We start from the raw sequence: 14,956 nt of genomic DNA on the forward strand, positions 1-14,956 counted from the left end.
CATTGTGGAAAGATTCTTAACTATATTTTCAGTGTCACTAATATAGGGCCATTTAGGTTATCAATTTTTTTCTTGAGTTACCTTTAATAATTTATGTCTTTCAAAGAATTTGTCATTTCATCTAAGTTGTCAAATTAATTGACATATTTATTAATGTCATATTTATTGATGTTAAGAACTTTATTAATGGCATAAAGTTCTTAATATTCTATTATATTTTTGATATATGTAGAGTCTCTAATGGTATCACCTCTTAATTTTGGTATTGATAATTTATATCCTTTATTCATTATCAGCCTGACTTAAGATTAGTCAGTTTTATTCATCTCAAAGAACTAGCTTATAATTTCATTAATTTTTCTATTTTTGTGTTTCTTATTTTACTGATTTTTGTTTTAATATTTGGTACAGTTTGAGTGTTCCTTTTCGCTCCTCTCCTCAAGCAAAAGATAGGCTTCTCTTTTGGAGCTGTGAGCTATGCTCCCTGTGGTTGGGGGAGGGGTGGCACCTGCACTCCCTTAGCTGCCCCAGCTGGTATCTCACTAGCTGGCTTTGAGCTCTGAACAGCAATAGGACTTGCCCAAGAATTATAGTTTTTGTGGCCTAGACAGCCTTTCAAGTTTATTTAGGACCCCAGAGCACTTTCGCCTGTGGTGGTGAGGTTTGCTGAAACTGAAGTTCCAACCACCTGGATGGACGATTCCCCTCTGGCTAGGGCTGGTCTAAATGCACCTTCTTTGGCCACTGGCTGAGTTCTGCCTGGTGTTAGCAGCACTGTGTTCCATTACAGAGTCCCACAAATGCTATACTACCCCTCCCCTAAGTGCCTTGATTCTCCCTCCATGCCATGTGGCTTCTGTTGGAGAATGAGAAAGGGGTAGTGTAGGCAATTCAAGACTGTCTTTCCTACCCTCTTCAGTGCCTCTTTTGGCAATATGAAGTTAAAACCAGGTTCTGTGATTGCTCACCTGATTTTTGGTCCTTTTGAAGGTGCTTTTTGTAGATAGTTTTAAAATTTGGTGTTCCTTTGGGGAGGATGATTGGTGGAGGCTTCTATTTGGCTATCTTGCCCTGCTTCGTCCAAATCTGAAATTCTGTTAACTGTTAAGCAACTCTTCTCACCTCCAGCCCCTGGTAACTACCATTTTATGTTGTTTGTTTGTATTTATTTATTTATTCTTTAAATTTTATTTTATTTCAATAGCTGTTGGGGAACAGATGGTTTTTGGTTACATGGATAAATTCTTTAGTGATGATTTCCGAGATTTTGGTGCACCCGTCACCCAAGCAGTGTACACTGTACCCAATAGGTAGTCTTTTATTTCTCACCCCTTCCCACTCTTCCCCCAAAGCCCCAGAAGTCCATTCTATTATTCTTACACCTTTGCATCCTCATAGCTTAGCTCCCACTTATAAGTGAGAACATACAATATTTGGTTTTCCATTCCTGAGTTACTTCACTTAGAATAATAGCCTCCAACTCCATCCAAGTTGCTGCAAAGGCCATTATTTTATTTCATTTTATGGCTGAGTAGTATTCCATGGTGTATATATACACCACGTTTTCTTTATCCACTCATTGGTTGATGGACATTTATGTTGGTTCCATATTTTTGCAGTTGTGAATTGTGCTTCTGTAAATACGCATGTACCTGTGTCTTTTTCATATAATGACTTCTTTTCCTTTGAGTAGGTACCCAGTAGTGGGATTGCTGGATGGAATTGCATTTCTACTTTTAGTTCTTTAAGGAATCTTCATGCTGTTTTCCATAGTGGTTGCACTAGTTTACATTCCCACTAGCAGTGTAAGTGTTCCCTTTTCTCCACAACCATGCCAACATCTATTATTTTTTTTATTTTTAAATTATGGCCATTCTTGCAGGAGTAAGGTGATACCTCATTGTGGTTTTAATATGCATTTCCCTGATAAGTAATGATGTTGAGCATTTTTTCATATGTTTGTTGGCTGTTTGAATATCTTCTTTTGAGAATTTCAAATTCATGCCCTTTGCCCGCTTTTTGATGGGATTATTTGTTTTTTTTTCATACTGATTTATTTGTAGATTCTGGATATTAGTCCTTTGTTGGATGCACAGTTTGCAATTATTTTCTCCCACTCTGTGGGTTGTCTGTTTGCTCTGCTGATTATTTCTTTTGCCGTGTAGAATCTTTTTAGTTTAATTAGGTACCATTTTTTTTTGTTTTGTTTTTGTTGCATTTGCTTTTGGGTTCTTAGCCATGAATTCTTTGCCTAAGCCAATGTCTAGAACAGTTTTTTTGATGTTATCTTTTAAAATTTTTATAGTTTCACGTCTTAGGTTTAAGTCTTTGATCCATCTTGAGTTGATTTTTGTATAATGTGAGAGATGAGGATCCAGTTTTATTCTTCTACGTGTGGCTTGCCAGTTATTCCAACGCAATTTACTGAACAGGGTGTCCTTACCCTACCTTATGATTTTGTATGCTTTGTTGAACTTCAGTTGGCTATATGTATTTGACTTTATTTCTAGGTTCTCTATTGTGTTCCATTGGTCTATGTGCCTGTACTATGTATGTACTACAGGCACTAAGTATGTACCCATACTATGCTGCTTTGGTGACTATAGCTTTGTAGTATAGTTTGAAGTTGGATAATGTGATGCCTCCAGGTTTGTTCTCTTTTCTTAGTATTGCTTTGGCTATGTGGGCTCTTTTTTTGTTTTCATATGAATGTTAGCATTGTTTTTTCTATTTCTGTGAAGAATGATGGTGGTATTTTGATGGGAATTGCGTTGAATCTGTAGGTTGCTTTTGGCAGTATCGTCATTTTAACAATGTTGATTCTACCTATCCATGAGGATGGGATGTGTTTCCATTTGTTTGTGTCATCTATGATTTCTTTCAGCAGTGTTTTATAGTTTTTCTTGTAGAGATCTTTCACCCCCTTGGTTAAGTATATTCCTAAGGTTGGTGGTGGTTGTTTTGTTTTGTTTTGTTTTTTGTTTTTTGTTTTTGCCACTGTTGTGAAAGGGACTGAGTTCTTGATTTGATGATTTGATTCTCAGCTTGGTCATTGTTGGTGTATAGCAGTACTCTTCATTTGTGTACATTGATTTTGTGTCCTGAAACTTTACTGAGTTCATTTATCAGTTCTAGGAGCTTTTTGGATGAGTCTTTAGGGTTTTCTAGGTATATGATCATATCATCAGCAAACAGTGACAGTTTGACTTCATCTTTTCAAGTTTAGATGTTATTTCTTTCTCTTGCCCGATCACTCTGGCTAGGACCCATTTCATTTTCTAATTCTATGAATTTGACTACTGTGTTAGTCAGGGTTCTCTAGAGGGACAGAACTAATGGAATAGATAAATATATATAAGGGGGAGTTTATTAACTATTCACTCACATGATCACAAGGTTCCACAATAGGCCATCTGCAGGCTGAGGAGCAAGGAGAACCACTCTGAGTCCCAAAACGAAAGAACCTGAAGTCTGATGTTTGAGGGCAGGAAGCATTCAGCACACGAGAAAGATATAGTCTGGGAGGCTAGGCCGGTCTTTCTTTTTACATTTTTCTGTCTGCTTATATTCTAGCCTTGCTGACAACTGATTAGATTGTGCCAACCCAGAGTAAGAGTGGGTCTGCCCTTCCCAACCCACTGACTCAAATGTTAATCTCCTTTGGCAACACCCTCACAGATACACCCAGGATCAATACTTTGTATCCTTCTATCCAATCAAGCTGACACTCCGTATTAACCATCACAAGGGTACCACTTGTCAACTTGAGCCCATACACATCTCCTGAGATCATACGTAATCTTCAAATAAAGACATAAATAAGGTCATAATTATGCCTAGCATAATACAACTATTCTTCATACAACCGGAAACGCACAAATCCCCAACCAAAATACTATTACTTAAAGCTAACAATACTTAAATGCTGATGTGAAGTCAATAAATCTTATGTTATATGATAAAGGAGAGAAGAAATAAAATGAAGATATTTTCTTAGTACAGGAGTATACATGCACAAACATGTTTTTAACAAAACAAGGAGGAAATACTCATGACAGTTACAGTCCTTGTTTCTGCACTGGTCATGTGATTGTAGCTGGTATGATGACCACGTTCTTCTACTACCCATTTTGTATTCTCTTTGCCTTCAGCAAGCACCTCAGAGAGTCTTGGTTTTTTTCCTGGTGGAGTGACCCAAACCTTCACTCCTGAAGGGTCTGGGTCATTTGTAGTCCTGCCTGGATTGGGCTGTTGTAGTTTCCCATTGACCTTAATCACAGGGCATGGTAATACTAAGAGATGCCGTAATGGACCTCCTGTGTTCCACGCATACTCCTCCTTACCTCTGTTGTGGAGTAGTAGACTGATTTCATGTTGAAAGTCTGGGTTGGTCATCCCAGCCAACACTGTATCTCCCTTTTTTAGCCTATTGACTTAAAGGTAGGAGGAGCCCAAATTGTCCAGGTAGCAATCTTAACTTCCAGTTTATTGTGCCTCCTGGTGGCAGCATTCCTCTGGAACTAAGACCTCTAGGCCAGCAGAATGTAATATCGTGGGAACAGGAAGCAAAAATTTTGCTAGTGGATCACTATGGGTGATGGTGAGTGGTGCTACTTCCACCCCTTGATTCCTGGACTTGTGAATCCTGGCTATGGGAGAAACAGTACCACATATTGGACGCTGATTCAGAGCGTACACAGCCTTCTGGAGAACTTTGTCCCAGCCCTGCAAAGTATTGTCACCTAATTGGCGTTGTAATTGTGACTTCAAAAGGATATTCCACCATTCTATCAATCCAGCTGCTTCAGGATGATGGGGGAACTGATAAAACCAGTGAGTTCCATGAGCAGGAACCCACTGCTGCACTTCTTCAGCTGTAAAGTTAGAGGTAATGCTGTGTAGAATACCATGACGGTGGATAAGGCATTCTGTGAGTACAGAAGCATTGGCAGAAGCATTGTGTGCAGGATAGGCAAACCCATATCCAGAGTAAGTGTCTATTCCAGTGAGGACAAACCTCTGCCCTTTACATGATGGAAGAAGTCCAGTATAATCAGCCTGCCACCAGGTAGCTAGCTGGCTGATCACCCTGAGGAATGGTGCCATATTGAGGGCTCAGTGTTTGTCTCTTCTGCTGGCAAATTGGGCACTCAGCAGTGGCTGTAGCCAGGTCAGCCTTGGTGAGTGGCAGTCCATGTTGCTGAGCCCATGCATAACCTCCATCCCTGCCACCATGGCTACTTTGTTCATGGGCCCATTGGGTGATGATAGGTGGCTGGGGAAAGAGGGTGAGTGGTGTCCACAGAATGGGTCATCCTATCCACTTGATTATTAAAATCCTTCTCTGCTGAGTTCACCTGTTGGTGAGCACTCACATGGGATACAAATATCTTCACAGGCTTTTACCCCTCAGAGAGGTCCGTCCACATAACTCTTCCCCAGATTTCTTTGTCACCAGTTTTTCAATCATGCTTCTTTCAAGTCCCTGACCATCCAGTCAAACCATTGGCTACAGCCCACAAGTCAGTATATAATCGCTCATCTGGCCGTTTCTCCTTCCATGCAAAGTGCACAACCAGGTGCATTGCTCGAAGTTCTGCCCACTGGGAAGATTTCCCTTCAGGTCTGTCCATCAGGGATGTCCTGGAAAGGGACTGAAATGCTGCAGCTGTCCACTTTCGGGTGATGCCTGCATATCGTGCAGAACCATCTGTGAACCAGGCCGTAGTCTTCTCTTCCTCTGCCAGTTGATCACAGGGAACTCCCCATGAGGCCATTGGTGCAGGTTGGGGGAGAGAAGGCAGGGTAGCAGGAGTGGAGACCATGGGCATTTGAGCCACTTCCTCACATAACTTACTTGTGCCTTCAGGACCTGCCCAAGCCTGATCACATATATACCCTTCCATTTGATGATGGAATGCTGCTGTGTACCCACTTTATGGCTAGATGGGTCAGAAAGCACCCACTTCATGATAGGCAGTTCAGGTTGCATGATAACTTGATGACCCTTCAGTTTTCACCAAAGTCCAGTAACAGGCTAAGAGCTGTCTCTCAAAAGGAGAGTAGTTATCTGCAGAAGATGGCAGGGCCTTGTTCCAAAATCCTAGAGGCCTTTGCTGTGATTCACCTATGAGGGCCTGCCAAAGGCTCCAAACAGCATCCTTATCTGCCACTGACACCTCAAGCACTATTGGGTCTGCTGAGTCATATGACCCAAGTCGCAGAGCAGCTCGCACAGCAGCCTGGACCTGTTGTAGAGCCTTCTCCTGTTCTGGACCCCACTCAAAACTGGCAGCCTTTCAGGTCACTCGATAAATAGTCTGGGGTAACACACCTAAATGAGGAATGTGTCGACAACAAAATCCAAATAGGCCCACTAGGCATTGTGTCTGTTTCGTGGTTGTAGGAGAGGCCAAATCCTTTACCTTAGAAGGAATATCTCGACATGTCCCACACCACTGGACCCCTAGACATTTTACTGAGGTAGAAGTTCCCTGAATTTTAGTCAGATTTTTTTTTCCCATCCTCTGGCGTGCAAATGTCTCACCAATAAATTCAGTGTGTTTGCTACTTCTCGCTCACTAGATCTAATCAGCATAATGTCATCAATGTAGTGGACCAGTGTGATATCTTGCGGAAGTGGAAAGTGATCAAGGTCTCTCTGAATAAGATTATGACACAAAGCCGGAGAGTTGATATACCCCTGAGGTAGGACAGTAAAGGTATATTGCTGGCCTTGCCAGCTGAAGGCAAATTGATTCTGTTGGACCTTATGCACAGGAGTGGAGAAAAAGGCATTTGCCTAGTCAGTGGCCACATACCAGGTACCAGAAGATGTGTTAATTTGCTCAAGCAATGAAACCACATCTGGTACAGCAGCTGCAGTTGAAGTCACCACTTGGTTAAGCTTATGATAATCCACTGTCATTCTCTAAGATCTATCTGTCTTCTGCACAGGCCAAATGGGAGAGTTGAATGAGGATGTGGTGGGAATCACCAACCCTGCATCTTTCGAGTCCTTATGGTGGCACTAATTGCCGCAATTCCTCCAGGGATGCAATATTGTTTTTGATTTACTATTTTTCTAGGTAGAGGCAGCTCTAACGGCTTCTATTTGGCCTTTCCCACCGTAATAGCCCTCACCCTACCAATCAGCCAATGTGGGGGTTCTGCCTGCTGCTGGGTATGTCTATGCCAATTATGCATTCTGGCACTGGGGAAATGACCACAGGATGAGTCTGGGGACCCACCGGACCCACTGTAAGTCAGACCTGAGCTAAAACTCCATTAATTACCTCACCTTCATAAGCCCCTTCTTTAACTGGAGGACCACAATGATGTTTTGGGCCCCCTGGATTCAGTGTCAGCTCAGAGTCAGTGTCCAGTAGTCCCCGAAACGTCTGATTGTTTCCCTTTTCCCAGTGCACAGTTACCCTGGTAAAGTCTGGAGGTCTCCTTGGGGAAGGATGGGAGAAAGATTTATAGCATAAATTGTTGGTAGTATAGTGGGGTCCTTCCTCAAGGGGAGCAGACTTCCCCTTCATTCAAGAGGTTCTGAGTCTATAAACTGGCTCCAGTCTGGATATTGATTGAGGGGCCATGATTCTCTGTTTTTATATTTAAAATTAGTCTTTTGTCCACTTGACCTGGAATTTTTCTGCTTATATAAATTAAGTAGGAATGCAGTAGGATTCCTATCAATTTCACTTCTAGAAACACCATGATTAATTAGCCAGTGCCAGAGCTCTGCATAAGTCAAACGATTCTGATTGTTGCTTTGCCTCTGCTGTCCATTATGGTAGCCGTGCCCATCTTGCCTTTGATGGTTGAGTGCTGCCACTTGGCCCTGCCATCTCAGGATCCAATTATTTCCATTGCATTTAAATTTTGTGGTTGAGTGACTGGGGTTCCCATTGTTAGATCTGGCATACATCAAGATCTTGAAGAGCAATCCTTACAGAGCTCTTCAAAGATGTAGGTGTTGCCCTCACAAATCTATTTTGGAAAGCATTGGTCAAGGATATATCTTCTGGACCCTCCCAGCCGGAATGAGAAGGTCTAAAGTGACTAATCCACTCCACCATTCCAATCTCTCTATACCTTTGGATCCCGTTCTAAACCAAGGGAGGAAATCAGGCATTTCCAGCTCGCTCACAGTGGGCCATCTTTTAAGCTATATTTTAGCTAACCAAGCAGACAAACTATTAGAATCTTTTTTAACTCCCTGAGCTACAACATTAAATGTAGAATCCCTATTTAGTAGGCCCAAATCAACAAATTCACCTGATCAAACTCTATGTTCCTTCTATCATCATCCCACACCTTAATATCCATTCCCATGACTCTTCTCAAGATTTCTGCTTATATAAATTAGAGAACTCAAGCAGTTCTTTTTGAGTGTAGCACATCTCCTCATGGCCACACTCTGAACCTCACTTCTAGGAGCCCGCTAGGACTTTAGTCTTGTTATAGGTCTAGAAGCAAACAGAGGTGTTGGGGATAGCTCCTGAGGAGAATCAACTTATATTGCCTGGCAACTGCCTCAGGGGAGGCCATCACTGTTGCCTCAGGCAGCACAGGGTTTATCCCCTCAGACAAAGGTGGAAAGGTTGATAGGAATGTGGGTCGGGGAGGGGATGTTGCCACTACTGGGGATGAGAAAGCTGTTTCTTCCGGCAAAAAAAATTCATCAGAGTTTACAAGCTCAGTGTCCCCAGTGTCATCAGGGTCCTCCCACATATCCCCATTCCCAGTTGCAAGGTCCCATTCTTTTCCAATCAATGCCCTCATTTTAACAGTAGACACCTGGCAAGGCTGTGCATGCACCTTTCATTGCAGGCCAGCCACTTGCATGATAAAAGCTTGTGTCTGGTTTTCCACAGCTTCATCTCTTTCTCTTCAGGAGATAAGACTCTTACTCAGGGCAATCTTAGAAGATTTGAGGCTCAGTGTCTGCTTCTGAAGCCAGGAGTTAGCATCCCTGAGTTCATCATTTTCTTTCATCACTTTGTCCAGTGAACTTAGGAGCAACCAACCAACTTCATTATATTCCTTGGTTCTCCACATATGGTCAAAATTATTATGTACAGGGTCACTAAACTCCTTGCCTTTCATGAGCAGTGAATCAGGAGTGTCAAATGCATTTATTTTGCATAACTCTCTAAACAGTTCGTGCCAGGGACCATAGTGTTCTCCATACTATTAGAAGTAGAGTCCTTAGCATTTTGGGGTCTAATCATATTTAGCAGCCAACTCCAGAAACCCCAAAACCAACAGAAGAACTCCATCCTTAATATTTGTTGGTACCAAAATCTGTATTACTCAGGATTCTCTAGAAAGACAGAACTATATATATACATAGTTATATATATATAAACTCTCATATATATATATGGGAGTTTATTAAGGAGTATTAATTCACACAATCACAAGGTCCCAAAATAGGCCATTTGCAAGCTGAGGAGCAAGGAAGCCAGTCTGAGTCCCAAAGCTGAAGAACTTGGAGTCTGATGTTGGAGGGCAGGAAGCATCCAGCGTGGGAGAAAGATGTAGGCTGGGAGGCTAAGCCAGTCTAGTCTATTCACGTTCTTCTGCCTGGTTTTTATTCTGGCCACGCTGGCAGTTGATAAGATTGTGCCCACTCAGATTAAGGGTGGGTCTGCCTTTTCCAGTCCACTGGCTCAAATGTTAATCTCTTTTGGCCACACCCTCACAGAAACACTCAGGAATAATTCTTTACATCCTTCAATTCAATCAAGTTGACACTCAGTATTAACCATCACAATGACCTTCTTTGTCTTTTTTTATAGTTTTTGTCTTGAAATCTATTTTGTCCGATAATAGCGTAGCTACTCCTGCTCTTTTTTGGTTTCTATTTGCATGGAATATTTTTTCCATCTCTTTATTTTCAGCCTATATGTGTCTTTGTAGATGAAGTATGTTTCTGGCAGGCAAGGAATTGTTGGATCTTATTTTGTAACCTATTCAGCAACTCAACATCTTTTATTTGGAGAGTTTAGTTTATTTACATTCAGTGTTATCATTAAGTAAGGACTTACTTCTGCCATTTTGTTACTTTTTTTTCTGGTTGTTTCATGGTCTTCTTTCTTCTTCTTTCCTGTCTTTTAGTGAAGGTGATTTTGTCTGATGACGTTTTAATTTATTGCTTTTTATATTTTGTGTTATCTGTTGTATGTTTCCAAATATGAAGTTACGATGAGGCTTGCAAATAATATCTTATAACCTGTTGTTTTAAACTGATGACAACTTAACAGTGATTACATAAACAAACTAACAAGTAAAGAGAAAACTAATAAAAACTCTACACTTTAACATCATGCCCTTACTTTTAACTTTTTATTGTTTCTACTTATATTTTATTGTACTATGTCTTGAAAAGTTGTAATTATTATTTTTGATCAGTTCATCTTTTAGTCTTCCCACTCAAGATATGAGTAGCTTACACACCACAATTACAGTGTTTTGATATTCTGTCTTTTTGTGTACTTACTATTACTAGTGAGTTTTGTGCCTTCGGATAATTTCTTATTTTTTATTAAGGTGCTTTTCTTTCAGATTAAGGAACTCCCTTTAGCTTTCTTATAGGATAGGTCTGGTGTTGATGAAATCTCTCAGCTTTTGTTTGTCTGGGAAAGTCTTGAATTCTCCTTCATGTTTGAATAATATTTTCACCAGACATACTATTCTGCAATAAAAGTTCTTTTTCCTTTGGCACTTTCAATATATTATGTCACTCTTTCCTGGCCTGCAAGGCTTCCACTGAGAAGTCTGCTGCTAGGCATATTGAAGCTCCACTATATGTTATTTGTTTCTTTTCTCTTCCGACTTTTAGAATCCTTTCTTTATTATTGACCTTTGGGAGTTTGATTATTGAATGTCTTGAGTTAATGTTATTTGGGTCAAATCTGCTCAGTAACCTTCTTGCACTTGAATATTGATATCTTTCTCTAGGTTTGGGAAGTTTTCTGTTATTATCCCTTTGAATAAACTTTCTACCCTCATCTCTTGATTTCCTCCTCAAGGCCCAAAACTCTTAGATTTGCCCTTTTGAAGTTACTTTCTAGGTATCATAGGCATACTTTCATTCTCTTCTATTCTTCTTCCTTTTGTCTCCTATAACTGTGTATTTTCAAATAGCCTGTCTTCAAGCTCACTAATTCTTTCTTCTGCTTGATGAATTCCACTATTAACAGACTCTGATGCATTCTTTAGTATTTCAGTTGCAGTTTTTAACTCCAGAATTTCTACTTGATTCTTTTAAATTATTTCAATCTCTTTATTAAATTTATCTGATAGGATTCTGAATTCCTCTCTGTGGTCTCTTGAATTTCTTTGAGTTCCCTCAAAACAGCCATTTTGAATTATCTGTCTGAAAGGTCACACATCTGTGTCTCTCTGGGATTAGTCACTGGTGACTTATTTAGTTCTTTTGGTGAGGTCATATTTCCTGAGTAGTCTTGATGCTTGTGGATGTTCACTGGAGTCTGGGCTTTTTTTCTGCCTCTTTGTGTGCTTAGTAATCTTTGGTTAGATGCCCAACGTTATGAGTTTTACCATGTTAGTTGCTGGATGTCTTTACATTATTGAACCTGGTTTTGGTATACAGTCAAGTTCATTTGATGACTTGCTTTTATAACTTGTTAGGTGGGTCTGGTGCAGTACTCAGTCTGGGACTAGTGTTTATTCCCTACTGCTCAGATAAGATCATTCTGAATACTCTACCTAAAGTTCTGTGAAATACAAGTTTTTCAAGTTTGATTGGTGGAAATAAGGACAAATTATTCCTGGAGCTAGGTGGACTCTAGTCACTGTTCTCTTTTATTTTGGATCGTTCTCTTCCTAGCCTCAGGTTATTTCATTGCATACATGCACCAATCAGTGCTCTGCTGTGTACCAGGAGACTCTCTGTTCATCTCTGGGGTGCTGTCTCTGGGCAGCTTTCTTCTCTCTGGTACTTTGTCCTGTGAACTCTAACTGCCTTTGTCTCTCTGCACTCTTAACTCCATCTCTTCAATTCTTAGAGCCCATCAGGCTTCACTTCAATTTCCCTGCCCTGTGCCACTGCCTGGAACCTTCCAAGGCAGTAATCTCTAGCAGTTATAGGGTTTACTTCACTTGTTTCCCATCTGTCAAGGAGCAGTGTCGTTTGTTACCTGGTGTCCAATGTCTTGAAAATCATCATTTCTTGTATTTGTTTGATTTGTATACTTTTTAAAACTTTTTAAATTTTTTTGGTGGTTTAAGGTTGGAGGGCAAATGCGGTCCCTGTTACTCTGTTTTGGTCAGAAGCAGAATCCCTGTTTACTTGTAGTTTCAATCTGAAAAGACTGTTTTGCTACATTCTTACAGAAAAACTGTTTGTTTGTTTTTTTTTTTTTGAGATATGGGGTCTGGCTCTGTTGCCCAGGCTGGAGTGCAGTGGTGCAATTTCAGCTCACTGCAACCTCTGCCTCCTGAGTTCAAGTGATCCTCTGGCCTCAGCCTCCTGAGTAGCTGGGATTACAGGCCCATGCCACCACTGCCTGGCTAATTTTTGTATTTTTAGTAGAGATGGGTTTTCACCATGTTGGCCAGGCTGATCTGGAACTCCTGGCCTCATATGATCCATCTGCTTCGGCCTCTCAGAGTGCTGGGATTACAGGCATGAGCCACTGCACCTAGCCAGGAAGAACTCTTTTAATAGTAGCCATTGCTCATTTCTCTTTGGGAGGAGATAAAGCAGCCAGCAGAAATTTTTGAGGATATTCTTGGGATATTAAACTGATTTCCCGACTCCTTAGTTTCTGGGAATTTCTGGGAGTTATTTGGATAAAGAAGCTAATTTTAAATAATAATTTTATGAAATTCCTAACCATGTTATGATTTTATTTTCAGAATTAAGAAAAAGAGAGAGCAAGAACGTTATGCTGAAGAGCAGAGGATCCTAAGAATGAACTTTCATGAAGATCCATATTCAGGAGAGAAGTTGAGTGAGATATTAGCCCAGTTACAACTTCAAGAAATAAAAGGAACCAGAGAAAAACAACAGAGAGAAAAAGAATACCTGAGGTAATTTGAAAAGGTCTTCATGATATTTTGGCTCTAGAAGAGACTTGGTAGAACTCATTGTTCTCATTTTCCTTAGAAGAGAATTGACTGTGTCTTTTCATACTTTTCCTCATTTAGGAGTTCATAACTTCACCAAATTTTTTGATTGCCTAATACTTCTTGGGTGTAGCCCTGCGTTTTTCCCAGTACAAAGAGGAAATGTCAAGGCCCAGAGATACGGAATAGATTTAACAGTTAAATCTGGCTGTAAAATCAGGATTCATACTCACTTTCTTTCTAGTAGTTCACTTTGCCTGATTATACTTTATTTGTACAGATATGTAGAAGCTTTACGAGCCCAAATCCAGGAGAAAATGCAGCTGTATAATATTACTTTACCTCCACTATGCTGTTGTGGTCCTGATTTTTGGGATGCTCATCCTGATACCTGTGCCAACAACTGTATTTTCTATAAAAACCACAGAGGTAAGTTTCTTGAAGGAATAGTCAGGGCCTAATGGCAACAAGAAAAATAAATAAGAGTAGGGGTAACAGTAATTTACCATTTATTGAGTGCTTACTATGTATCAGAGACTGTTATAAACCCTTTACAAAATAACTATATGAGGCAATGAAAAAATTATAATGAGTTATATTTCTCTTTGAGATCTGTTATCTTCTTGTCTCCATTTATGCTGGGGAAATATTTTCAGCTCATTCTACTGTAGGAGGACTTGAGTTTCAGGTCCTTTAACTGAAGACTATTAGAATTTGCCTTTTATGTAAGTTAGGACTCTATCCAGTTGAATTCCCTATTACTCAAATACTTTAATGGTATGTAACATGGATGTATTACCATATATATCCACATTAGATTGCTAGTTCTGCCAGGAGGCACTGAGGAAAATAAGAAACAGTATAAACTCTATCAGGAGTCCCAGCTAGAGAAAACTTAGTCCTTCATATTGTCATTAATATTTCTGTTTCCTATCCATCCTTAAATATATTGATTTATATAGTGTAAAGATTATGTAGCCCTCATGTATACACTAGGAATACTGCCAGTATATATATTCCTAGTGCTTCATCTGTGTGATACAAGTTTCTTATCAGCTTTATTTTAAAAAACACAAATCTAATTATGCCATTTCCCTATTCTAAAACCTCTAGGGCTACCCACTGCAGTATAAGATGCATGGCATGTTTGGTATATTTTCTCTCTGGCTCTGGGCCCTACTCTAGCCTTATCAAAGTTGCTATTCCCAGTATGTGCCATATTGTTTACTCCTTTTGCACCTCACACTCAGTTCTCTGTGTTCTTTCCTTTACTCTTGTTATTTCTTCATAACTCGTCTTAAGTGTTAACCACTTCTGGGAATCTTTGCCATCCTGTCCTAGGTAGTTGTGCATTCATTCCCAACTTCATTCTATGATGACATTTGTTGTTGTTGTTGTTTGTTTTTTTGTTTTTGTTTTTTTTTTTTCTGAGACAGTCTCACTCTGTCGCCCAGGCCAGAGTGCAGTGGCACGATCTTGGCTCACTGCAACCTCTGCCTCCTGGGTTCAAGCGCCTCAGCCTACCGAATATCTGGGATTACAGGTTTGTGCCACCACATCCAGCTAATTTTTGTATTTTTAGTAGATACGGGGTTTTGCCATGTTGGCCAGGCTGATCTCGAACTCCTGACCTCAAGTGATCCGCCTGCCTCAGCCTCCCAAAGTGCTGGAATTACAGGTGTGAGCCACTGTGCCTGGCCTATGATGACATTTTGTATATACCTTTGGTTTGGAAGTATTACATGGCAACTTAATTATTTTTGTGTCCATACTCTTTATTATGTTTTCTGTCCTCACAGAGTACTTGTCATATAGTAAGTAGTGAATAAATATTTATTCAATAGATAGTTAC

At 40.2% G+C, this 14,956-nt stretch overlaps 1 protein-coding gene and 1 long non-coding RNA gene across 7 annotated transcripts in view; one reads left to right on the forward strand and one right to left on the reverse strand.

The window, feature by feature from the left end:
- The window catches only part of CCDC15 (coiled-coil domain containing 15), a 100,650-nt gene that overhangs the window by 71,379 nt on the left and 14,315 nt on the right, over positions 1-14,956 (forward strand). For all 6 annotated transcript variants that reach the window (XM_003819928.5, XM_055095024.2, XM_063608297.1 and 3 more), the window contains 2 exons: positions 12,895-13,068; positions 13,385-13,533. In XM_003819928.5, the coding sequence (XP_003819976.1) occupies positions 12,895-13,068; positions 13,385-13,533 (323 nt within the window). The remainder of the gene's footprint in view (positions 1-12,894; positions 13,069-13,384; positions 13,534-14,956) is intronic.
- LOC117975064 (uncharacterized) overlaps positions 1-14,956 on the reverse strand; it is a 72,534-nt gene that overhangs the window by 35,336 nt on the left and 22,242 nt on the right. The gene's annotated exons all lie outside the window — the stretch shown is intronic.

The sequence above is a fragment of the Pan paniscus genome, chromosome 9 (genome assembly GCF_029289425.2).
Source record: "Pan paniscus chromosome 9, NHGRI_mPanPan1-v2.0_pri, whole genome shotgun sequence".
Taxonomy (NCBI): Eukaryota; Metazoa; Chordata; class Mammalia; order Primates; family Hominidae; genus Pan; species Pan paniscus.